Here is a 25,201-nt window from a genome sequence, read left to right on the forward strand (position 1 = left end):
GGTTAAAGGAATATCTTATTACTTAGACAAAATGTAAAAACTATTCCATGAGAACCCAGAACTTGTTCAACAAAGAACCATCTGGTGATCCAAGTCCTTGCTCTGAATGAGGCAGACTGGCATCTGTGTCCAGTTCTGGAGTGCTCAACATAAGGTTGGGTGAAGCTTTGTGCAACCTGGTCTGCTGGAAGGTGTCCCTGCCCACTGGAGGAGGTTTGGGATGTGATGATCTTTAAGGTCCCTTCCAAACCAATCTATGATTCTATGATCTTTGAGAAGACTAACAACATTATGGAGGGAAAAGGAGCCACATTTAATAAATTAAAGGTACTAAATTCAATAAATATACCGCTTTAACAATGTTATCAATGCAATAATTCCAACAATAGTCTTCTCAAGCTTATTTTCAAGTTATTGTATCAAATGCTTTCTTACTGTTCTTAATACCAACTACCACAAATTTTTACCTTTTAGCTTCTTATATCCATTTCCTACTTCACATTGGCTGGTATCTATTTTCCCAGTTTTCCTTGTTCAGAGACAATAAATCTATGCTATTATTACTCAGAAGAGATTATTTTCATCAACCACATTTACAAAAATAACCTCTATTCTTGTTTACTCATTATATTCAGAAGTACTAGTAAACAATTAATGCTAACAAACAAAAACTGAGACTGAAATAACAGAAATCTGTCTTGCTATAATCAGTCCTGAAGATTTTTCATCTATACTATGATTCACTGCCTTTTACACTATTTTTTTCTCTCTCTTTACTACTAAACCAGGATCAGTTTTAGCTGAATATGTTCCCAATTCATGATTAGAAAATTGTGTCTTTTTGGATGTGTAACAAAGTCCTTTTAAAAAATTCAATATTTATTCATAACACTTTTGGTTTGTGTTTTGTGGGGTTTTTTTGGTTGTTTTTATTTCTTGTGGTCTTCTTCGCTTATAATATTTCCTCAGTTCTGGAAAACCATCCCTTAATAAGGAAATAATACACATGAACAGATGTTAATAGAAACACTGTCCTCTCCCCATATTAAATGTAATTGGGTCATCATCACTGGTGTCTAGGTAACCACAAATTTGCACAAAAAAGATTAATTAATCCTTTCCTGTTATAATGTAGTCCAAAATAGAGTTACACTGGATTCAATTTTTTTTTTTTTTGGTGTTAGAAAATAATAATCTGTAAAGTTTGGAATCTAATATTATTTACTGCTGTCACATGAAATCTCAGGTACCTCTCACCCAAACTGAAGTCCGTAGCTATACATTCAATTTTGTGTACTGAATACAGGTACTTACGGGGTAACTTACTGCATTTTTTAGTCTAATTCAGTGTGCCAAGCAGGCTCATTTCCTAGACTTTATCAGCCTACCTGTGAATACGTAGATCTGAATTATCAGTAAATGAAGATGTAACAGACTGCCTTTCTCTCCCACCCCAGCCACGCATTCTTACTACTCTTTCTATTCATCCCAAGCAGGGAGTAGAGCAGATTCTGAAATTCCTAAAATGTACTTTTCCTAGCAGGCTTCAGTACGAACAACTATATTATACTTTACCCGCAAGATCTTTCAAGTGCTCATTCCTCAGATATTTAGCAGCAGTACGTAGACATTTCACAAGTATATCCCTTCTGCATTTTTTCCCACACTGGTTCAATCTCTGTACGACAAACTATTTGATTTTGAACCGCATTTCTTTTCACAGACCTTGCTTCCCCTGTTTTGTTTACTCCTCTGTCCACTTTTCCTAAATGACGGTCAGTTACGACAACTGCTTTGTTGAAAACATCTCAGTGTTCTTCTGTTTAACACGGGAAGGTGTTCATCAAAAATATCCTTCTAATTCTCTATATTGCAGTAGCTGTCTTTATAAATATCTGAGAGAAGAATATCACACATCAACATTGACCATCTTCAAACGCTCTCTCTCCTAATGGCTACGAGTGACCAACATATTTTTTGATTTCTAGTATCTTCAGCTTCCTCCTGTCTGACCCTTCTCGACTTACGACATCTATGCAAACGATTTCTGAATTGTCCCCGATACCTGCACTTCTGCAGGTTGTAAACTGTGCTGAAATGTCTCTCTCTGGACCATGTATCTTCACTTGTAGATCTCCCACCAACTGGCAGCCAAAAAATTCTTCCTCAGACAAAAATTAGCCTATAGCACATCCAAGGCAGATCACAGCAAGTTTTGTTTTGTTTACATTATTCATATGCAGTTTGAAATATAGAGTCTTACCTAAAGATAAACCATAAAAATCCAAATTCTATCCAAAACTCTCCTGCAAGTCATATCAACTTCTGTCTTGGAGCTCATTTGGCATAAGCAAACCCTTACTTTACAAGTACAAGTTTATCACACAGAGAAGCACATATTTCTGCTCTGTTACTCAGAATTAAAGTGCTTGCAATTCAGTTTGGCTTAATTTACTTAAGAAATTAGTTAAGCCAAATTTAATTAAGGCCACCCTCATTCTGCTTCAGAGTGTTGACATGTAGCTTAATGTGGTTTAGCTTTCCACTTGCACCTTTAGCTAATTCAGAGGCACTTTTCTGCATGTTCTGTTATAGATGATATATTAAAGAATTCAGCCAGTTTAATTTAATTATCAAGAAAGTTGAAAGGTGATGTGGCTGCATTGTGCAAGTACCTTTAAGAGAACAAACTGCAAGTTACTAAAGGTATCTCTAAACTAGCAGAGAAAAATAACAAGAAAGAAGCTAACACAGAGGGCAGATGAATTCAAATTAGAATAAGGCAATAATATTTAACAGTTACTGACCCTTTGAACAAAATACCAGGGGACCAGATGGATTTCCAATCATGTGATGTTCTCAAATCCAGTCTGAATGTTTTTCTACAAAACCTATTTACAGAAACACAACTTACCAGGCTTTCTACAAAGCTGCACAGGGGAAGCTCAAAGGCTTATGAAGTATAAAAGGTCAAACCAGATGAGCTAAGGGTCCCTCCTAACAGCTAAAACTTAATTAATTTGTTATTAAGTTTCAGTTTTCAGTGCCTAATACCTTTCCCAGAGACTGCAGCTTTCCCTGCCACAAGCCAGGCTGCATCTGGACATCCAGACAAGAGAAAGAAAACTAAGTCTACTTTGCTTTTACTATAACACTGAAATATTTGTCAAGCCTTCAGTCTGGACTTGTGACTTCTGCTTCCAAGTCCTACTTCATATGCCACCATGCACACAGATCTTGCACACATGCAGTGCAGCATGCTGGCTTCTCTGCTGCTGTTGATTTGGGATCCCCTATCACCCCCTTCCAGTGTCTGAAGTCACAGAAACAGAGAGAAGCTGTGGAGCTGTGCTGCGTAGAAGGGACGCTACTATTGTCCTCAAGGAGCTGTGATAGAAGGATTCTCCAGACTGTGGGCTTATGCAATACCTATCTTATCCAACTGGAAGACCTGACACTAACTCAAGGAAAAACCCACCACATGGTGCGCTCTGCAGACATGCAGTATTATTGATGATGTTTACAGCACCAGGTAAGGGAACATACTGTGATTTATGTAAAAAGAAATACCAGTACTCTGTCAGTGAGGAGGGAATTTAGTACCTTCAAGGCCAAGAAATAAGTCCGTTCTGGTATACTGGGCAAAAGAGAAAGAACAGAGCTCAGATTTTAATACATAGCTTACACTTAATATTGGACAGCATATACATATCAGAGGCATCAACTAGCGGAATTCACCGCTGCAGGAAGCCCCGTCTGAGAATTAAGGGAATTAAAAGGTGTCATCATTATTCACAGAAAATATAACTCATTATTTCAAGGTTGTGATAATGATAATCAGACCTCATGCTGCTGTATATGATATGGAGGAGAGACAGGTCAGCCTGGTAGGATTACATCCTTTTCATGTCTTAGTGTAATTGAATCAGTTGCATTACAGGCTGGTTTTGTTCTCTTCCGAGCCATGAGGAACCAGCCTCTGTATGAGGCAGGATACTGATTATATGGACCAATGATCTGATCCAGCATGGCAAACATTCTGATCCTAAGAGGAGCAAAATCAATCTTTGCAGAAAATCCTGTGTGTGAAAGACTCTGAAATGTAGATGCTTCTAAAATCCATGCAGAGTGAAAGACAAATATGGCTCCTTTAGCCTGTGCATTTGCCACCTCCCCATTTTTATTTTCCATGCCTGAGGAGTTCATTATTAGACTAGGAGCTTCATCAAAGGACAATTTTCAGCTGCCAAATAGATTTGTACAATAAATCCACACGGGGCCAGATTAACAAGCAAGAGAGACATCAGAAATCAAAAAGCTAGCTGCTGTAATTCTACTGAAAACTTGAAAGGATAATGTGCAGTGATATTTTGACTTTTAAAGGGACACCATTGAAATACTGTAGTTAGTTTTCCTTAGGAATGTTGTTTTTCTATTCCTTACCCTTCCCAAGAGTTTTTGTTTAGCACGATGAAACTCCTATGGGTATTCAAGGTCATGCCATTCAGAATTGCGTAGTGGGCTTCAAATAAAACAGTAACATTTCAACTAGAGAAATCACATACACACGTGTGACTGCAATTGCCTGATTTCTGTCATGCTACAATATTTATAATAAAAAATTAAAAGTCATCTTTAAGCATCTAATTTGCTTCACTTCTGTAGTCTTCTGTTTGCTCTAATAATTTGTACTGTGAACACAGCTAAGGCTCGAACAAGTCCACATCTGAAGTCAAACCAGGTCTTCAACTATATCCATAAACTGAATAAATACAATTCAGAGATTAACCTGACTACAAATTGCTAGTCATTTTCAGCCTTCTGGCACTACAAAAGACTGTTTGACTTCTGAGCATGACAGTATTGATTTCAATACTAAGAAAGTTTGTTCCTCTTTACAGCACATGGAAGGACCCACTCTCTTGGTCACAAGCTGACAGCATTTGTTGTTTTTATGTCTCTGCATGAGTACACTGGTTTTGTTTATTTTCAAACAGGGCCACAATAACAGTATCTTGTCAGCAGGGTGAAAATATGGAGGTCAGCCATTGATTCATATCTTGTTCCCTCATAAAATGCAATCTCTCCTCCATGCAACCTCAAGTGCAATTGCAAATGGATTTATTTTTTTTTTTGCTTCAAGCATGTATGTTGCCCAGACCTGTAATATCAAAACTTGAGATTCTTCCATCTAATCCTGCCCTCTCCAGTTCTGGAAGATGGATATTACAGGATACTTGCGCTTCAGATTCTATGTAGTCTTGTTGCTCATTTCCTTTGTAAAAAAATAGTTCCATAAACTCACCAAGTCTGTATCGATCACCTCCTTTCTCAAGGACAGCACTGCAATATGGAAATATGAATTGCAAGCAGGTATCTAGGGAAGTTCAAAAGCAGCTGAGGGAGAAAGATCCCATAAGCAAAGCAGAAACATCAGTTGTTTTGCATTACACTGGGGAAAAATCAGCATTCAAGATAGGAAAGAATAAAGAGATAATGTCTACTTTCCACTCCTCAGGCCTGAGGAGTTTGCTGTGTCCCCTGGTTTAATAAAAAGTGAACTACTAACGAGGAAATTCTATCATCATTAGCACATGAAAGGAACACAGGAGATTGCAGGGATTTGGTGGAACAAGCACTGCAAGGCTGAGCCCCAAAGAGAAGGGGTAAATTGCAGAGCTAAGGCAAATGCTTCAATTATATGATGGTGGAAAAGGGTGGGCCAAGAGGAGGTACATGAGTGCTCTGCTTGGCTGTTCTGCATGCCAGCCACGTCGGCTGAACCTCAACAGAACTGGACACCTCCCAGCTCTGCAGAGTCAGATCTATTATGATCTCACCCCTGTCGTCATTTTTTATTGTGCCATAATTTAACCATATGGCAGGGCACCTATTCTCCTGTTGTGCAGCAAGTCAGTACCCAATAATCTATCAACAATGAAGACAAAGAAGTTGATTTAAGATACCACTTCTGCCAAAAGGCTGCAGATTGGGCCAGACTGTCTGTTTAGAAGCTGGAGAAACAGATATCCCCTTAGTGTCAACATTGAAATTGGTTCCAAAAGGCAGAGAAGCTAGCAAATTTGGCACTTCTTTGTGGTTCAAGACCATATTTTTTCTCTTTTTGTAACATGTTTTTACCAAGAAAATCTGGGTTAGGATATAATGCTTATATTTTCTGCCAACCCACGATTTGCATCCTATTTTTCAGCCTAAATTACTAAGAGGAGACAGAGAAATATGATTTGCATGACTCTGAGGTCCTAAAATGGAACCCAAGATTCCATGTTCTTCTGCCTACAGTCTTTTGTCTATTCAATTTTATGCTAATATTGTCTTCATCACTCCTGTTTCTACAGATATATAATGGGGTATCTTTACACTGAAGGAGAAGGAAACTAGAGAAACATCTACTCACATGAAATGTTATGAGGACAACACTTTTGAGCACAAAGTTGTCTTCACTGCTAGAATTGCTCTGTGGCAGCCTGTAGCATCACCCTGGGATGCCTGTGGAGAGTTCTCATCCAGGACTAGCTCATTGCACTCAATAGAGCCTAACAGGACTAGAAAACACCAGTTATGTAGCTACAAAACAAAAGACAACTTCAGCCCAATCACTATGTTGCTCCAGCAATTAAATATCATAAAACACATTATGGCACTGTAAGGATTCATCACTCCTGTCATAAATGCTGTGTCAAAAGCTATGTTTGGGAGTAAAATATCTGGAAATGCCAAAGATCAGTACTAACCTACACTATACAAACCTTAATGCACAAGTACTAACCTTGGTGGAAAAGTTCAGAACAGGATCACACTGCAAGCTCAAAAGACTAGTGCTGTGGGAACAGGCTGTGATATGACTTTCCTGTTGCTCATTCCCACTAGAGGAGCCTCAAACTCAGTTTGAAGTGTGTTAAGATCACCACAGTGACAGCTCTTCTATACAGACTTTCCTGTTTTCTTTAACCAAATGTCTGCAGCCAGAATAACTTACAGGCCAGTACGTGACTACAGATACAATGTAGTGCTTCTCTTGGCTTTTATCAGGATGGAGCTGGCAGAGGCACTATTGTTTCCTTCCATACAGAGTCTAAGAGGGAGGGAACACATTCACAAGCTATTCCCAGTGCACTGCCAACATATCCTTCCTTCCAAGACTGTCCAGGTCCATGGAATATCTCTCCAAAGCTTATTATCCAACTCTGCCTTGGTATGACACTTGGGTACACATTAATAATGAGAAAGACTAAAACACTGCTGTCCAGTGGTCTTTGACAATTCTTGAGTTGGGTTCCTGAGTGCTCTGGGGACATGGAGGCTAAAGAAACTGTGTTCATTCTTCCCCATTAAGTGTAATTCTCTCTTGTTTCTACTAACCCTGTGAGTTCAAACACAATGGAACATCCCTCAGTCCCCTAATGCTAGAATCTTTCAAACTGGGAACAGCAAAGCAGATGGCCTGAGTGACAGCTGCAATCCACTGCAGCAGGTGTCATGGAGAACCTTTTTCTGAAATCTGCTTCCAGGCAGCATTCATGGGACACCTCAACAGATGGATTAATGCACAGTATTTGGCAGGCAAACACCCTGTGTTAACTTCTTGAAAGAGGTAAGAAATTATTCAGTTGCCCTGAGAAAACGTCTGTTTATTTGCACAGCAGCAAACAGTCTATTTGGTTAAGAGACTACTTTTCCAGAGTCATTCACAAAGCACCTGCTTCTGGCAAACAGTGGAAGCGGGGTGCCGAGTGTTCTCAGCAAAAGGCTTCAAGCAGTCACACACTTCCAGAAAACAGGCCATCTTCTAAATAGGGTAAAAACCCAAAACCAGTTCCCCTGCCCCCCAAAAAACCCAAACAAATGAGAAATAAGCCTTCTTCAGAAATTATTACAAGAAAAGTGACCCTACTCAGCTGCTAATCTTTCAAAAAACAGCAAGGCTAAACTGACTTGGTGTCAGTCAGTGGATTAAGAAGTGGGAAGACAGGGCATGGAGGTCTGAAGATCTTCTGCAAAATTTACAGACTTTCAAAAGCAAATAAATGCTCCTCTCATATGACAATATTGAGCACCTCCAACAAAATGTTACTCTATAGCAATAACACCCATGACTTTTGGGAACAGAGATGATCTTTACATCTCATGTCTTTGGTCTCACTTGCCTTAATACAACTGTCTTATTACCCACCAAGAAATATGAGACTAGCCAGGATAGTTCTACTGACATACTGTAGTTTTCTTGGAGATATAAGGGCCAAAGAATCCCTATGAAGTTCTCCAAGTTCTGTGCTTGCTTTTCCAAACAGTCTGAGAGTGACAAAGTCAGCACACCTTCAAACTCCTATTGTTTGATGTGGCACAAACCAAACAGATTTGAGCACAGTTAGGCATGTGATTTTTTTACTTAGCATTCTACCAAGTAATTAAAACAAACAAACCAATAAAAAACACCTAACGAAGGAAAATCCTGCAGCAGTAGATATAAGGATCTACGACAAATACAAACACCTACCATATCCCAATCTGTTTGCTCAGAAACTCTCTCTCCTCTTCCCCCGCACACCTTTCCCCCACTTTAAAATGCCATTAATCTTTGTATAATTTTATGAAGTGAGGCCCACAAGCCCAAAAGCTACAATTAGAATATCTTACTAAATGAATCACGAATCAATTAGTGCAAGAGGTTGGCGGAAATAATAGAAGCAGGAAAATAAAGCAAAAAGGATACAAACTGTTGCCTTGGGTAACAACTTAAGACAACAGAACAAGCGAAACCCTTTATTTGAACCTTCAGTCCTTAGATTGTTATTAGATAACTGTTTTGTTTTTTTTTTTTTCTGTACTTCCTTGCTGTTACAGCTGCTTCCAATTTGAGCCACCTTGGACCAGAACTGGAAGCAGAACTATCAGAAAGAAAATCTTTCCTGTTCTCAGCATTTGCTTTTGAATGAGATCCCCAGAGCACTGAGGATCAGCTAAACACACACATTTTAGACATTATTTTTAAAAAAGAAACTTTTGAGTGCTTTGGGACTTGCCCATACCTAAGAAAAGTGCAAGGTCTGGAGGACAAAAGAAATCAGAAATGAGGAAAAGTCTGTCAAGACTTGCAAAGACGATGTGAGCATTTTCCAGAAATGTACACCAAAAAGCATAGAATATATCCTACTCCTTTACTTTTTCTTTCTACAAGTACTTATCAAATATGCTTTGTGGTAAGAATATTGCTGAAACTATTTTTGTTGGTGGCTGAGTACTGGCAAGAGGCCAAATTAAAATTATTTGTAAATTTGTGCACCAGGCTTCCAATTACACAAACAATATACATTTGACTGAAGAACAGAAGCAGTATCATACAACCTGCAAACTCCATCAAAACAACTCAATTTCTGACTATTAACTGTAATAAACTGCTTATGAATAAAGCATGGATTAAAATTATTCACGGAAACTTGGCAAGTAATATTCCATAGTAAGGAAGACTAAGAAAATATTTCATTTCCTATAGATAACTATAAAGAAATAGTGATGTGATTCAATGGACAAAACATAGATTGGTAGCAATTTGGCTAATTTGGGCAGAAACAGCTCAAACCAGAAAAGTCCACCTCTGAAGAACTAGAAAGAGGGAAGGCATATTGCTTTAGTTCAGCCACACTTCTATGGTTAATCAGTAGCTCATTATTCATTTTAAATAATTCAGGCCATGCTAGGCAGGTTAAAGGGGTGGGAAATATCAGGTCTCCCAATTAGACTCTCACCACATTTGTTTAACAAAGACCATTTGAATGACTATCAACAGAGTCTTACGAACTGCATGTCCACACTGCTTGGTGCTGATCTCTCTTCTTCCAGTCTCTCTGAAAAAGGAACAGCTTTTCCCTCTAATCAAGCCTGATGAGAAAATTTGGGGTATTCAATTCCTCTGACTGAGAAGCATTAAACTGGGCAGAAAAAAAATCACTTTATTATGCTCTCCCAAAGGCTTTCTTCAAAGAGGGATCCATATCACTAGCAAAATCTCTTTCAAAGGGCACTGTCAAGATATCGGCAATAATTTTAAAACTCATTTGTTACTCCTTGTGGTTTATAATCCCTTTGAAGCAAGAAGCTAAAATCTATTTCTGTTAGTACTCCATCTCCTCCACCAGGCACAACATGCCAAGGAAAATGCTTTTCCAACAGCATGTACTCATAGAGCATGAGGTTACGTTTTGTAGATATGTTGTATTACCAAGACATACAGTTTGGAACTCAGCTGTATACCATGGCATAAAAGATGTTAACTTGTAGGATGACAGACACAGTACAGACAGGACTGTGCAATATGCTATAGAAGGGTCTTAATTAGTAGGGTAGGTAACAAGGGATCAAGAAGAACAGTGAAATAGTGTAACACAATAGAACATGGCAACAGCAAAGAGATGTGTGAGTTTAATAGTCAGTCACACAAGGAATGTGAAAATATTAGTATGTGTTACTGGAGATTTGATTCTTTTGGGATGATGATGGTACCAGACTGTACCTGTACTCAGCAGAACTTCTTACTGTACAGTCTTGCTTTCAGGCTTGGAGGAGTAAAAGCTCAAACGAGATGAAGCAAAGAAATTATAAAAATTAAAAAAAAAGTTTTCTGTTTTGACCAGTGGCTTTTAAACTGGCAGAAGGAGGAGGGAGAATTTCCTGTGAAAATCGTCTGCTTTGTTTTCAGCAACTTTCAAATGGAGACACTGCTCCTCTAAGACTGAATTGGGCAATCCAGACAAAATGAAAATGAGTTTGGATATTTTTCCCCCTCCTTTTGTTCTTCCTTATGTTGAAAAAAACCTTAGATAAGATCAATAGTTTCTTTAATTTTATGTTTCTCTTCCTTTAGGGTAGTTGGCTTATTGTGTTTCCATTGATCACACAGACAAGGAGATTGGACAGAGATAAACCACTTCTTTTCTCCCCTCATTTCCACCCTCATCTCCATTTGAAATCAAATGGCTTCCAAACGATGCTGGGGTCACTATTTCTCATTTACATATCAATAGTACCACATTCCTGCCTTACTTTTCAGTCATTAAACTACTGTAAAAATGAAGGCTATGTTTCAATCCAAGACAGGACACACACATTTCTTGGGAAAACTCTAGCAGTATTTTTTCTAGACACTCTATCAGAAAACCTATCTTCTGGCTTACCTTGGCCTTTCTAAGGCTTTCCTGCTCTTCCTAAACCCTTTGCACAATCCCTATCAGATAGATGGAACCTGAGTATTAAATGATATTTTGCAACAAAATCTTCAGGTCAGTCTGTTCAGTCTATACCCTAAATAATCCACTTGTAAGAACAAGTAAACAAGGAAGCAAGAACCAACTCCAAAGAAAGCTAAAAGGAAGAAGCAGCAGCGTGTTAATATAAATTATTTGAAGGAGATAGTTTATGTATTTATATGTAGCTCCAGTATAAATGTCAACATAAAAAATTATATTCTATTTTGATACTAACAATTTGGGTATTTAGTAAACTCAAAAAAATGAGTGGAAATACTTTAAAACTGCCCAAATCAGAGAAACTGCATGAAGTGTTTGAATTATCCTTACGATGAAGAAATGGTGAAGAAATTCCCCCTCATAGGAACATTTATGTATCCTCCACCATTAAGATAAATTACAATGCTAAACAAAGGAAAAAAATAATTAAAAAGGATACAGGACCTCAAAAAATAACTCAAAAATCCAGCTGGGACTCAGCTTTTCAGGGTGCTCAGAATGGAAATTTCAGAACTATTTTACAGCTTACAGACCTCCTTATAAGCCATAAGAACACTGGATTCTGTCACCAGTGACAAGCTCTCATATGTCAACTTGCTCCTGTCCTCAGGGGCTGCCTGTGAGGCTGATCAGTGATAAAAAGAGGATAAGAAAGAACGTAAAATATAATTTCACACATTTTAAAGGATTTATTAAAAAAAAAAAAAAAAAAAAGAATCCTGAACCATCTGCATTAGGTCTTTCTGCTTATTTTTAGTGCCTCTACTGTATAATACAAGGTCTGTGTGGATGGCACAGTGCTTAAATGCAACATTTGAATGTGGCATTTAATGTTCTTTTTCTACTATTTCAAGTATCTAATGGCACAAATTAAGCAAATTTAGGTTAAAGACCTCACAGATGCTGAAGGAGAAACAGAACAAATCATTAGATCTTGACACAATCTTATACATCATTGGTTTTAGGTCATACTGTGGTTATCTAGGAAATCAGTGAAATCCTTCTCTATGGAGATCACTAGGAGTTTTGTCATTGACTTCAGTAGAGGTAGATTTTTTCCTCTGCTGTCTAAAAAAGATTCAAAACCACTGTCTTGACCTGTGGTGCCTATTAAAAAACCATTAGCACTTCTCAGGAGTAGGCAGTGTTAGATGTAATGCTCAGGGCAATTATATTCTCCTTTAAACTGCTGTTTTTTTCTTCTGCTTTTCTTGTCTTGGAATTGATGTGTGTATAGTAGAGCATGGTTGAAACAGCAGCTGAGTATTTCCTGGCTACATTCTACAGAGAGCTAAAAGCATTAGTATAGAGCTTCCAAAGATAATAATTTGAATGTCTTGTTAATTAATAGTTATTTGTAATAATGGCCCTTTTCTTAAGAGTCTTTTAGGATCCTTAACTGCTTATTAATGCTGCATAGATAAGGACTGCTCCCTAGTGGGAGAACTGAGGTGGAATATGGAAGCCTTTCAATGAAAGCAACAGGTTTGGGAAGAGAAATAATTCACTGTTTGAGTGAATGGAGAATTATGATCACGCAAATGCAATTAACAGAGTTCATCCTGTGTACTTAAAAAGTGCCAGATCATCTCATACATTGATATCTCTGATGCATTCAGTATGTGTTCAGCCCGTCCCACCAAGACTGGAAACTCATTTGATGTGAAATTCAGGTCTGTCTAGATCACAAACACAGGTATACCTGGAGCTAATGGACAGCTGTCAAAACCAGCCTCAGATTAGCTAGCTCTGTCTCTAAGTAACAGGCAACTCCAAACACAGGATCCTCAATGCAGGTTCAAATTTGGCTAGGTGAATATTCAGGTAGCTAGCCTGTATCAAAGATCTTGGTGCCACCACTGCTCAAGATAATTACCTTAGAACTAGGCTCAAAGATGTCCGTAAGACCTGACAACACATTTTTTACAACACTGTGAATTCTCTTATAAGTGCCCTGTATCATCTCAAAGGCATTCCTTCCTTCAGGTTAACACTTTTGGTTCTAGACTAGAGTTTCTTTTTATTTCAGTATTGAATAAACCTCACAGCAAGGACTCTCCTGACAGAACCTAAGAGTGAGAAAAATAACAGAAAGATATCACTGAGGATAACTCAGAAGTGTGGCTACATGGGTCTGGAGAGATGAGACAATGTTAAGCATCAAGACAACAGCTATTTCCTCTGCTTTACTTTTCCAAGCTCATGAGATGTGCGTTAGGAGGAGGGTGGCACAGGGTTCTTTGAAAGATTTACTCACTTTGTAGAGTCCATGGCTGCAGCCACAGTACGTGCTCTCCATGGTGTAGCTCCTCAACACACCCATTTCCTTCCATACCACCACCCGGGCTGTTGACTCCCGGGACTTCTCCACCAGGAAGCTGCAGCTGTTCATGACAAATGCTGGGGCCACTTTATCCAGGATTTTAGGAAGAGTCTAGGAGAAAATATCAGCAGTGATAAGAAAATTAATTGAACAGGTGTACATGTGTTTACATCATACACACATATGTAAAGATCTGTGGTTTTTAATGTGTATAATACTAAAATCTATCTGTAAACACTGGTACTGAGAGCACTGACATGTCCATCCCATGTGAAATCCTCAGATTCTAACAGTTTTATCCCCAGATTCTAACATTAGTTTCATCCCAAAGACTAAAATGCACAATATCCAGTACACTTGGTATATCTCGTTCAAAATCAAACATTTTTACACCCAATTGTTTGGGACTGCTGGAGTAAAAAAGTTTTGTTTTCAGGTGGATTCAGCATTAACCTACACCTGGTCAAGAGGGCTGTGGTCATTGTAGTGATTGTAATGATTGTCATACAGTCATTACCGTTAAACTGCAGTTCAGTACCTGATATTTCCATTCTCCCTCTCCAGCTATATTCTATATCCTCCCATCATGGATCCACAATTTCACAAGGGATCCAGCTACAGGAGGAGTTTTGTATGAACTTAACACACAGCAGAGAAAAAGGGGATGTGTATTCTCATGGAAGGTCACATACAATTATATGAAAATAGAGCTTAACATTTAAATAACTGGTATTGTGAAACAAACCAAAATATTCTCATCTGAGTTCAAATGACACATTTTATACACTTCAGTTAGAGAGTCACAATAAAAAGTAACCATAAAAAAACAGTAAAAATTACATCTTAGCTCTGAGTGATTTACTTATTCTAGAAATCGTATTTCCTAACAACAAAGTCTGCAAACACTCCTAACACACTGAAGTATCAAGTATTCCCATCAGTGAAGAGGCAACAATTACCAGTTGTTACATAGTGCTAGATGTGTTACTTATACACTCTATAAAAACGTATACTAGATATATTGACCCCAGGTGTGCTCTGTGTGGAAACCAGACCTTTAGGTGTGTCTAAATTTAGTGCTGGTTTACTAACCATAACATATACCAAAAAGCCCATTTGATCCATCTAGAGAAGAGTGAGCAAAATGAGGACATTCATTATGTCATTTGATTACAGCTTTCTTAAACATCTGCACTTATTGCTAATTGCATTTACCCTTGCATTTCTTTCGGTTTGGGCAGTGAAAGCCAACCATCTAATTTAACTTTCCAATAACAATCAGTTTCACGGACTGATTCTGAGCAATTGTAGTTCTGATCTCTTGAGCTTTTACCTCATAGCACAGCACAGGAACATTTGGTTTCATTGAAAGTAGAAAGTGTTTTCCAAAAAATGTTTGATGTAAATGATACATTTTTGGCCTAAACTATTTTGTAATTTCTCCTGCAAACAGCTTAACCATACACATCTCCATAATAAAAAAGTAACTTTCATTTTTCAGTATATTCTGTGTACATCTGTCAATGGACTTCACCAGTTCTATAAGGTATAGATCTAGAGATCTACAATATCAGCTTTTCAGATGAAAAAAATGGAGGTGGAAAAACTGGAATAAAGCAAGAGATTCCATTTTAAATGTGAGACCACCATGAGCCTCACTCTTAAGTCAAGATCTCCAGTGTGCTAAGTGGTACAGTACCCCCTTTCCTGTGGGTACACTGAACAGAGGAATCTTTAAAATAGGCTGCTTGCCTCAAACAGAGCATCCAACATTTCTGGATTGCCTTTAACATGCTACTTGCTGCATGGGAATCACTAAATAATATGCTTTCATACAGTGCTTCCAGGTTTCCCTAATTCAGGTTGAACAGGAATTTTTAAAAAATGCAGCAGAGCCATATCACCCAGATGTTTCTAAGCCTCAGCTGTATGTGAAGGATCAGATAGTTGGATTCTGCTCTTACCTGAACCAACATTTTTTTTTCTTTTTTGCAAATATATACTGTCAAATACAATAATCAGATCCTTAATCCAGTTTAGCTTTTTGAAACAATTGAAATTATATGCATAATCAATCTTTTTACATTTAATTAAATAAAAATGCTGACAGGTAACAGTAATGTCTTTGCATGCAAGACTCATTTAGGAGCATTAACAAATCTGAATTTAATATTCTTTTCATTTTACCAGCATTCACTGGACTTCACACTAATGGTTCTTCCTTCTCTACTTATTCTTGTCATTAATTATCTTTCAATAGTATATTTTGAATGAGTGAAAGCACACTCTTTTAAAGGATGCTTTTATAATACTGCAGCAGGGTGACTGTGTTCCCTTTCTCACACACAGCTGGATTTAGCATGTACAACAGCAAAGGAAGCTACTCCCCTCATACAGGACCCTGTCCATAAACCTCCAGTCCCATCAGGAGAGAAAAGAATTATAATTCTTTACTCATGTCCTTGCAGAAATTGCTGTCAAAGGGGTCTGGAATGACTACCAAAAGGATAAATCTTCAAGGTGGGCTTTGCATTGCCCATGCTGCACAAGTCACCCAAGGACACCAAATATTATAAGGTAAGGAAGACTCTTCCTCCTCTATATTGCCAAGGACCACAGCTAAGTCCATGCCTGTAAGGGCAAAAGCATTTACAAAAGCAGCCATCAAATTCTGAAGGTATTTGCTTTCTGCTCCCAGGGAGAAAAATCAGTCATGGAGGCCAGATTAATCCCCAGCTACTTCCAGGAGGTAGGAGAGAATCCTGTGCAAGCAGGTTAAGGAAGCTGCTCTGAGGCTGTAGTGATTACCTGCTGCAGTCTGCAATTGCAGCACGTTCTCCTATAGGACCAGTTTCCCCTACCTAAGAAGGAAGAGGGTGACCCATGGACAGGAAGTGCAGCAGGCACCCACCTCCCTGTTGTGTGCAAAAGAGAGGATTTGAACCACAAAATCTCTCTTTAGGCCAATGCAGAGTATTCTTGGGCAGCCTTGGAGCCTTTCTTCATTGTAGATTCAAGACAGGCTCCAGATGCTGACATCAGCATTTGAATTCTGTTTGTGTAGCAGCAAACCATCCTCGGCCTTTTCAAGCCTTCTGAACTCAAACACAGCAAAAGATGTCTTGGCTGTAAGTATCCTCCCTGCTTTCTTTGTGAAACAGAATGTTTGCCACAGGGACCCCTCATGACAAAGGCTGAAGCACTTTCTACCAGCATGCTGGGTATAAAGCCATAAGGTGAACAGAGAAAAATGTGGCATCCTTATGGGAGGATAATCAGTGTTTGTGCTGAAGTAGCAAAAACTATAGAGATATAACCTGAAAAAGACTTTTCAACCTCTTTCAGGTTGGAATGAACCTCTACCTCTATCATCCGTATAAGGCCATAACTAATGTTTGGTGAAAATGATGGGGTTTAAGACTATAGCTAGAATTTATAAGAAACTCTTTTTTTCCACAGAAATGTCTCATTTAAGAGGAAAATATCATCTAACCAGACACAAAAAAAGAAAATAGATGAACAGGAAATCCAGAGAACAGCTTGATGAGCAAGACACTCACATGAAGGAGAAATAAAACAGATTTTAGTATTTGCTCTAATTCCAGAAGATTCCTAGCTATAACACCAGGCACTTGCTATGGAGATAACTCCACTATGTTAGATCTCTCTGACTGCTGTTGAACTCACTTGTCTTTTCAGTGGGACAAGGAGCATTTTGTGATGAAGTAATTCAACTGAGTAGGACAGTGGCACATTGCCATTTTCTTGTTACCATTAAATATTTCCTATTTATTTTCTTATTATGGTCAGGTGAGGGGACAAAATTTTCTGTGTTTAGAAATTACAAAACACACAAAAATATGGCTGCCCTATTAGTCTATAGCTATAGTTTATTACACAACATCTTACTAAAATTAAATAAATAGGGACCCATCTTCTGACAATATTCTTGCTAATATCTGGTGCATGAAAATACTATGCATGATTTGAAACTGTCTGGTCTGTTCCTCCTCTGGATTAAGGGAAGTTACACCTATCTCCAGAATTTATTACCTGCATAGGTGCATACACGTCAGTAACTACAGAAAAGAACAAGGTGGTCCTACCCTATAGCCAACATCTTCTGTGATAACTGCTGTGTCAACCATGCAGCCTGCTTGCCACAAGGTCTCCTTGATGCTGCAGCCATAAAGAAACACATTGTTTTTCTGGGAGTGTCCATGGTAGTCACAGAATACCTAGGGAGAAAAAAAATTAAAAAAAAAAAATATAGACTTGGACATTGACAAAGAAAAAGTTTCCTGGTTATTCACAGTAAGAACTATAAGACTATAGTGGAGGATTAATATTTTCTTCAGTTGTCTTCAGAGGAGCTTAGACTGTGTCATGCCTATAACCTCTGTCAAACTTCTTTAGCCAGTTGTGTCTTGCTTTATCTATTCATTCTGACATGATCTCAGGAATCCAGAGTCAAGACTGCTGCATTTCCATGTGCAGCGGAAATAAACATGACATCTGTGCAAGAATCCATGGCAACTTGGGAGCTGAAGGGTTCAAGGTAACTGATAATACAACAACAGAGCAATTTGTTGCAATCTTTCTACTTCTAAACTCCTAAACTCCAGCTTTATCCTCATGAGATTTGAAATCTGTGCTTTCTCAAGCAATTAAACACCACTTTGGCTTCTTTAAATTCAAAACCTGTGATACATAATTTTCAGGGAAAGATAATTGTACAACTGTATTGTACACTGCTGTCAGGTCTTTGCATGAGTTCCTGGAAGCCAAGCACAGAACATGACCTATCTTCATGGCAAATCGCCTCTTTCCACACTGTCTAATCTATCTGTTTACCTAATCCATCTGTTTATCTAATCCATCTCTCTCATGTCAGCTGTCATATAAACTAGGCACAAGGCACATAACCAGTTTTAGCGGAAGCTTTGATTGCCTTTATAGGCAGGTATTGACTCTTATAGAAATGAAAATCACAATTTAATGACCCAAGAAGTAAAAATTGACTGAAGTCTTAAAGAATAATCAATCTCAGTGCCCTCTGAGATATGAAGTCAATACATACACTGCTGTTACATATATTTTCCATGTCTTTATCAGGAATATTCTGAAACCTGACAGCGAAAAGACAAGAATTTCTAAAGAGAAGGAATTGGTTCATTTTAAACCACTACTCAACACTGAGTAGAAAGGAGCTTCAAGATTTCATTGAAACAGTTTTTCAGGGCATATGTCAGAGACAAAAGAATAGGTGCAGGGAAGAATTATATAACAGTATAAAGAGAGATGGGGGAGAGGCTAAGGTACCCATGCACTGAGAACCTTCTCACTGCTCCTAACTAGCTGCACAATCTCATAGCTTATATGCTGCTCATTTTTATTTCTTAACCATTAATTTTGCTTTCTGCACCACCACTCACCCCCAGCTCTCTTTGCAGGGCTCTGGGTCTGCACATCCCCATACCTGGTCCCTGCAACATGCAGTTTCCAAACCTGAAACATGTGAACAGTGACCTACCCAGCAACAACTCCTATTTTACTTACACCTTTGCTGGATGGGGCAGAACCAGGAGGACAGGCAGAGCAGTCTGAGAGCTGCCTCCTGGTGCAAACCCACAACCAGCATCATTCCCAAAGGAAAAAAGCCAATGTTGCACGGACCTCAGAGATTCAGCCCCCTCGAGCTGTGTGCATATTTTGCAGGGCTTATGCAACTCTTGCACTTGAAGTAACTGTGGTCTGAACCACGTGCAATTATCCTGTTATGTTTCATTCCAAAGAGCTACTTTTATTGGTTCTCTTAATGACAGATATTTTTCCAGCTAGTGTTTCATCTAAGCTATCAGCAATACACAGTCATAGTTTAGGTTAACCACAGGTACCACCTAGAACTTATTCCCATGAATATCAAAGGATTTTGTAGCTTTCGTCTTTTTTCAAGGCAGAGAACCCAGCTCACCTGAGTATCAATTACCTGCCAATTTACAAAATTACCAACACACAAACGACACAGTATATTATCTGCCTAAAATATTACTTTATGTATCAGAAAGCACACAGGGATGATCAGATAGGCAGATAGCTGGGCTGTCTGATCAGTAGCGAGTCTATAATTCTGCACCTCAAGAAGTCTGCACACGCGTCCTTAGTGACAGGCCTGAGGATGAGACCTCTGTATTGGTAAAGGGTTATCAGAGCCAGGTTCTGTAACGCAGCTGGTGTTTCAGGCCATGGAATCTGTGATTGATGCAAGCTTCCACAGCAGAAGCACCAGTGGTACAGGAAATAATTCCATTCTATTTGTAAGTTGCACAGAGCTACATTTTAATTAAGTTTGCTGGAAACTGCAGTAATTCCTAATGTTTATATTCAGTGCTTCTCTATAATACATTCTTCTGCCTTATTTTCACACTACAGGATGATTATATCCGACCGTTCAGCCAAGGCTAAGCTGCATTTTGTAATGTGAGCACCCAATGCAGAATTCTGCCTCAGATATGCCTGGGCTAACACTAAGCAAATTTAGGACCCATCAGTCCTTTTTCTCCAGCCTGTCATTTCATGTGGCTGGGACACTAATACACACAAACCAGCTAAAGTCTCAAAACTGGCACTCACTGGGATACAATTCAAGACATGCATGAAAATTATGTATTTAAAGGTATTGGCCAGCACTGATCATCTTACAGGTAAGGGCTGCTTTCTAACTCAAAAACAACCCTCTTCATGAGTCACAGAACCAGGCATCTCTTAAAATAAAGGAAAAGCAAGATGGAAAGGAAGAAAAAATCTGTTGGAGAACAAAACAGTTGAAATTTCTTCTTTTCTTTTTTTTTTTTTTTTTTTTGTGAAAATCTCCCCTGCAAACCACCCCACCTTGATAGCATTGTGATAAGACTTTGAATCTCAAGGGTTTGAGGTAGACATGCCTGGGTTTTTTCCTCACAAAGAGCTACATCCTTGCAGGCAGATGCTTGTTTCCAAGCTTGATATAATGCCTATGGACGGCAGCAAACCCTGCTCAGTGCCTTCTAGTTCCTAGAAGTTCTTTTTGTCTGCTCCAGGGCATCCTGCTCTTCACTGTGGTCTAGGCTTTGCACAAGCTGCAGGTTTCCTCTTGTGTGCTGCACTGTACTGTCAACCTTAACTTCCAAACCATAGCAGTTTCTTGCCAGAATTTGCTCAAGGGAGAGAGCAACTTCTCTCTCCCCATCAGACCTTTCTGCTCCCAGACAAAAGGTCTCCAACACTTCTATTTTGCTGCTCTCAGATTTGATTCAGCAGAGGGTTGTAATGCCACAGGGCACCCAGTCCCTTGTCTTACTAAGATTCCAGATGCCAACAAGAGAGCTAGGAGAAAAAAAGCACTTTTAGCAGGCTGTGTTCCAGAAAAGTTAGCAATTAAAATGGCTTTTGCTTGAAAGCATCTTAACTTTAAAATTCTTTCATATTCTCCTTCATGCAGCTTTTCTTTGCTTTGAAAAAACTGCTTGCACATCCCCAGGATAAATGAAACTAAATCACTTCACAGAAATCATTTGGCTATGAGAGAACTTGGCTCCATGGGATTTTGGAGGTAAAAAAGAAAAAAAAAGAAAAAGAAAAAAGAAGAAACCCAGCTCTCTTCTGCAGGAGGTAAAAGGCATTTTTGAGTATGTATAAACTGAAATCAATGTACTTTTCAAAGGCAAAAAAAATCATTTTACCAAGTCTGACATGAAGCCTGTGAGTGAGGGAGATAATCGGATCAATAGTTTCCCTTCACTCAGCAATGATGAAGACTTGCACTGAGTGTGTGCTCAACTTTATACACCTGGATATGGCAAGGATGGTTGTGTATTAAAAAAGACCAGATAGCAAATAGCATGGTAAAATGAGTCTGCTCCTACACTGCTTTAAACCAAAGGAAAAGGCTGGTGAGTACACACACAACTGTGAGATGAGATTCCAGAGTATTCCTTGGGCTGCAGAGTTAAATTTATTTTCACCTCGACTGGGACTTTTCTCATCAAACCCAGAAGGAATTTTGTTTCTTCGGACATTTCCTGCCTGACAGTAGGTATCAGCAGCCAACCTGCCAGTCTATGCATCCACATCTGTTCATTAACATTTGAACCTCCCCGTGGTTTTTCTCGTGAGTTTTCACAACTGTCTTTTCACTCTGCTGGGCAGCTAGACTGAGCAGATGGGATGGATCCTATCCTTACCCCAGTTGCAGCTTTGAGAGGAGACATCTCATGAATTTCTGATACTCCCTAAAGTAATTTTCTTCCCAACACCAAAGCATTGAGGAGCATTCCCAACACCACCATTTTGAGGGCTGCTCCCTGTGTTTTTGCGATCGCATGGTTTGTTCCAACATGGGATTTTGCACAGTCCATGCAGGCTAAATCTTTGTGGAATTCCTCCTATCATTGCCATGTAGAAAGCAATAACCTACTCATAATATTTAGATTACTTGGAGTGCTTTGAGGCTATTAAAGAGCTCTAAGGAATCGATTTTCTCATTTATATTCCAGGTGTGCAGAGATTCCAAATTTTGGAGTTGTTGGTTATAAGATTCATTAATAACCAAAACTTTTAAAACCCTTCTGTAAAATGGAAGTTTAACAGGACATGATACTTTCCAAATCTCTCAAGCTCTAAAGCAAGACTGTTCACACCCCTACAGCATGCAACCCATATACCTTAACTCAAAAAAATCCTGGAAGAGACTCACCAGAGGAGCCCGGCCAATACTGCACAGATAATAGAGAAGACCTTTGGCGTGGTAAATAGTTGGATGGAGCTGGGAAGAGGGTGTCAACCACTGTCTGTTCAGATCATCCCCACTCAATGAGCAACGGTGGCTGAAATCAGAAAGCATATATATATATAAAGGTTTTGAATACTGGGCAGATATTAACCAATTATCTGTATTATATTTCAAAGGTGTTTATAGTATATGAATCTTATCATTTCCTTTCCTTCCACAGTTTATGAAGTTGCAGTTCCACAAAGAAATGCAGTTTTTCCTTTACCTAAGTAAGTACAAATCAAAAGAAAACTTACAAACAAAAACTCTTTTTATATGTTCTGAATTCTGTTCTAGCTATGAAATTCAACCATCTTACATAGAGCACAGGCTTCTCAAAACTTCCACAGCAAACAAGTACATCCAACTCCTACTCATTCTAATTGAAGACAGGCACTTGAATCTCTTCGATCAGTCTGAAATATGAATGCACTTAAATGAGATGAGCTGGATATCTCATTTAAGCTTCTCCACTCACAAGAAATGCAGCTATCTAAAGCACATCAAGAAGATCTTGATGCATGGTACATCATTATGTAGAACAATTACCTACCTTCACTGCAAAGGCTGAATAAAAAGCTAAATAAGGATTCCAGATTTGCACTGAGAAAATGTATCCCTTCAGTTGGCTTGAACATATTCTGCTACTGACTCAGTGATCAGTGGAAGACTGGGCAGGATACTTAAACGTATGGAGCAGTATATCACTGTATAATTTTACAAAATCCAACTCATCTCCCTGTTAGTGACTGTATAGATCAGAGCCTTCTCACAGTCCTCAAAGGATTTGCTGTAATTTGTTCACAACTTTAAAATCGTGGCATGCTGATAAAATTCTGGAATCAACCCTTAAGCATACGACAGATTGTGGCAGATCCTCATCACCTCCAATACCACCCAGTTCAGCACTAGAATGTTCCTAGTTGCATTGTGAACTTGGGCTGGCTTGTGCCTCAAAATTAAAAAAAGAAAAGTGTTGGGTGGATTTCTAGCTATGGAGTTGCATGCAGCTTTGCTGTTCCTGTTCCAGCCTCCTAGAGCAAAATAAAGAACAAATCTATTCCTGGGAATGTGGCCTGTTGTTGTATTGGCAGAACCTTGCACTGCAGCTAGGGTGCGTGGCATGTAGCATCTTTAGCATATAGCATCTTTAGCACTTCCAGCACCTTGCAAATGATGCTTGAAGAAAAAGGATAGTAAAGAAGGAATTTTTTTTTCTAAAACAAACAAACAAAAAAAGTATAGACAATGGAGAACTGATTAGAAACAGAAGACAAATAATAAGAGAAAAAAAACAAGGTCTCTGATGCCATCTTGGGGTTCCTGGCAACATCACAAGTTCCATTCCAATTTTACTCTAGTTTCACAGTTATCTGGATTCCCTTCTTTTCTCATAATTTCTAGTTACCACATTACTCATTCGGTGAATCAGAAAATGTTAGCAATAGCTGGGAAGTCAGCAAACACTGCTGTGATGCTTCTGTCAAAAATTCTACATGAAAACATGACAATGTCTCTTGTGTTTCTTAAAGGTTCTTCAGATGAAGTTACCTTTAAGGCTCACCTCTCCTGATCTTCAGGACAACAGCTGCTCAACTAAGATTAGCAGCTGTATTTCTGCAAAGAACTTCTGTGCTTACATGGTTTTCTTTCACTAGGAAAAGTCATTGGGTTGCATTTAGAAACTCATCCTTCCCCAAATGTGACTAGTAAAAAAACCAAACCTAAATACTTCCTTGACACAAGCCTGTGAGGTCTTCCTGCACCACAGTTATATGAAGGAGCAAAACTGAAAATAACACCAGAATTTCCATTCTGAGGGAAAGAATGATAGTGGAACTTTTATTCTCATACTTCAATTTAACATAAAGAAGAAAAAAAATCTCTTGTTATTTCAGACCTCCAGAAATACTTTTTCAACACTGTCATTGCTCACCCAAAAAAACTCCTACACTCTCAGTCTTTCCTGTTGGGATTGATGCTAGTTTACTCAAACCATTCACATACATCCCTCTGCTAAAATGCCCATCCCATCATATTCTTAAAATCTGTTTACTTTTGTAGATACCAGCTCCCTGCCAGTCCTGTTTCCCCTTATCCCTGCTTTTCTTCTCTCTCTTTCCTAATAGTGCTGACATTGGCAGATAATGGTTTTGTCCGTTATGCTTTGCAACCAAGGGTGAAGGTAAAATATTAAGCTGATCTCAAGTGCTGAAAGCAAATAAAGGGACTGGGAAGCTGAGACTGGTTTTGAATGTTTGGCAGGATTTAATGGAATTTACTGCTCAAATCAAGGGTATTTCTCACAACACAGCTCTAAGCTATTACCTTTGCTTTAAATGTTTTGTCTTTTCTCCTTTGCAGCATCAGCAAGACTACCTGTCACCTTGGATAGGACTAGTAGCAGCTCAGAGGAAAGCCTCACCTCTGTCTCTATACAGTGTACCTGTAATTCTGCTATTTGTTATATATCTTCAACCCCAGATATGTTACCTAGATATATACAAAACAATTAAACTGATTTTTCTTCTTCAAAAGCCTGATGTTTTTGTTATAGCCCTGCCTCCTCTTCTACTTTTAAGCAGTCAGGACATCCTTTGATGTGTATCAGACTGTGGGGTAGCTACCAGCAGTCTCTGGGGCATGCATGGCTACTGTGTGGCACACAGCAAAAGGAGGTGAAATAAACACATTGGACCTTCTCCAAACAGACTGTAGTAGCATTTCTGTAGGTATCTGTAGAATGACAAAAGAGAAGCTATGGGACTGGTGGAAGAGGAGATACTCTGTTACATACTATTTTTT

General features: G+C 38.8%; 1 protein-coding gene across 1 annotated transcript in view; it reads right to left on the bottom strand.

The window, feature by feature from the left end:
* AGBL1 (AGBL carboxypeptidase 1) overlaps window positions 1-25,201 on the bottom strand; it is a 271,464-nt gene that overhangs the window by 104,658 nt on the left and 141,605 nt on the right. Inside the window, exons 19-21 of the mRNA XM_051628933.1 lie at window positions 22,322-22,451; window positions 17,694-17,825; window positions 13,522-13,698 (exon numbers count right to left, since the gene is read on the bottom strand). Of these exons, the coding sequence (XP_051484893.1) occupies window positions 13,522-13,698; window positions 17,694-17,825; window positions 22,322-22,451 (439 nt within the window). The remainder of the gene's footprint in view (window positions 1-13,521; window positions 13,699-17,693; window positions 17,826-22,321; window positions 22,452-25,201) is intronic.

Source organism: Apus apus, chromosome 10 (assembly GCF_020740795.1).
Source record: "Apus apus isolate bApuApu2 chromosome 10, bApuApu2.pri.cur, whole genome shotgun sequence".
NCBI lineage: Eukaryota > Metazoa > Chordata > Aves > Apodiformes > Apodidae > Apus > Apus apus.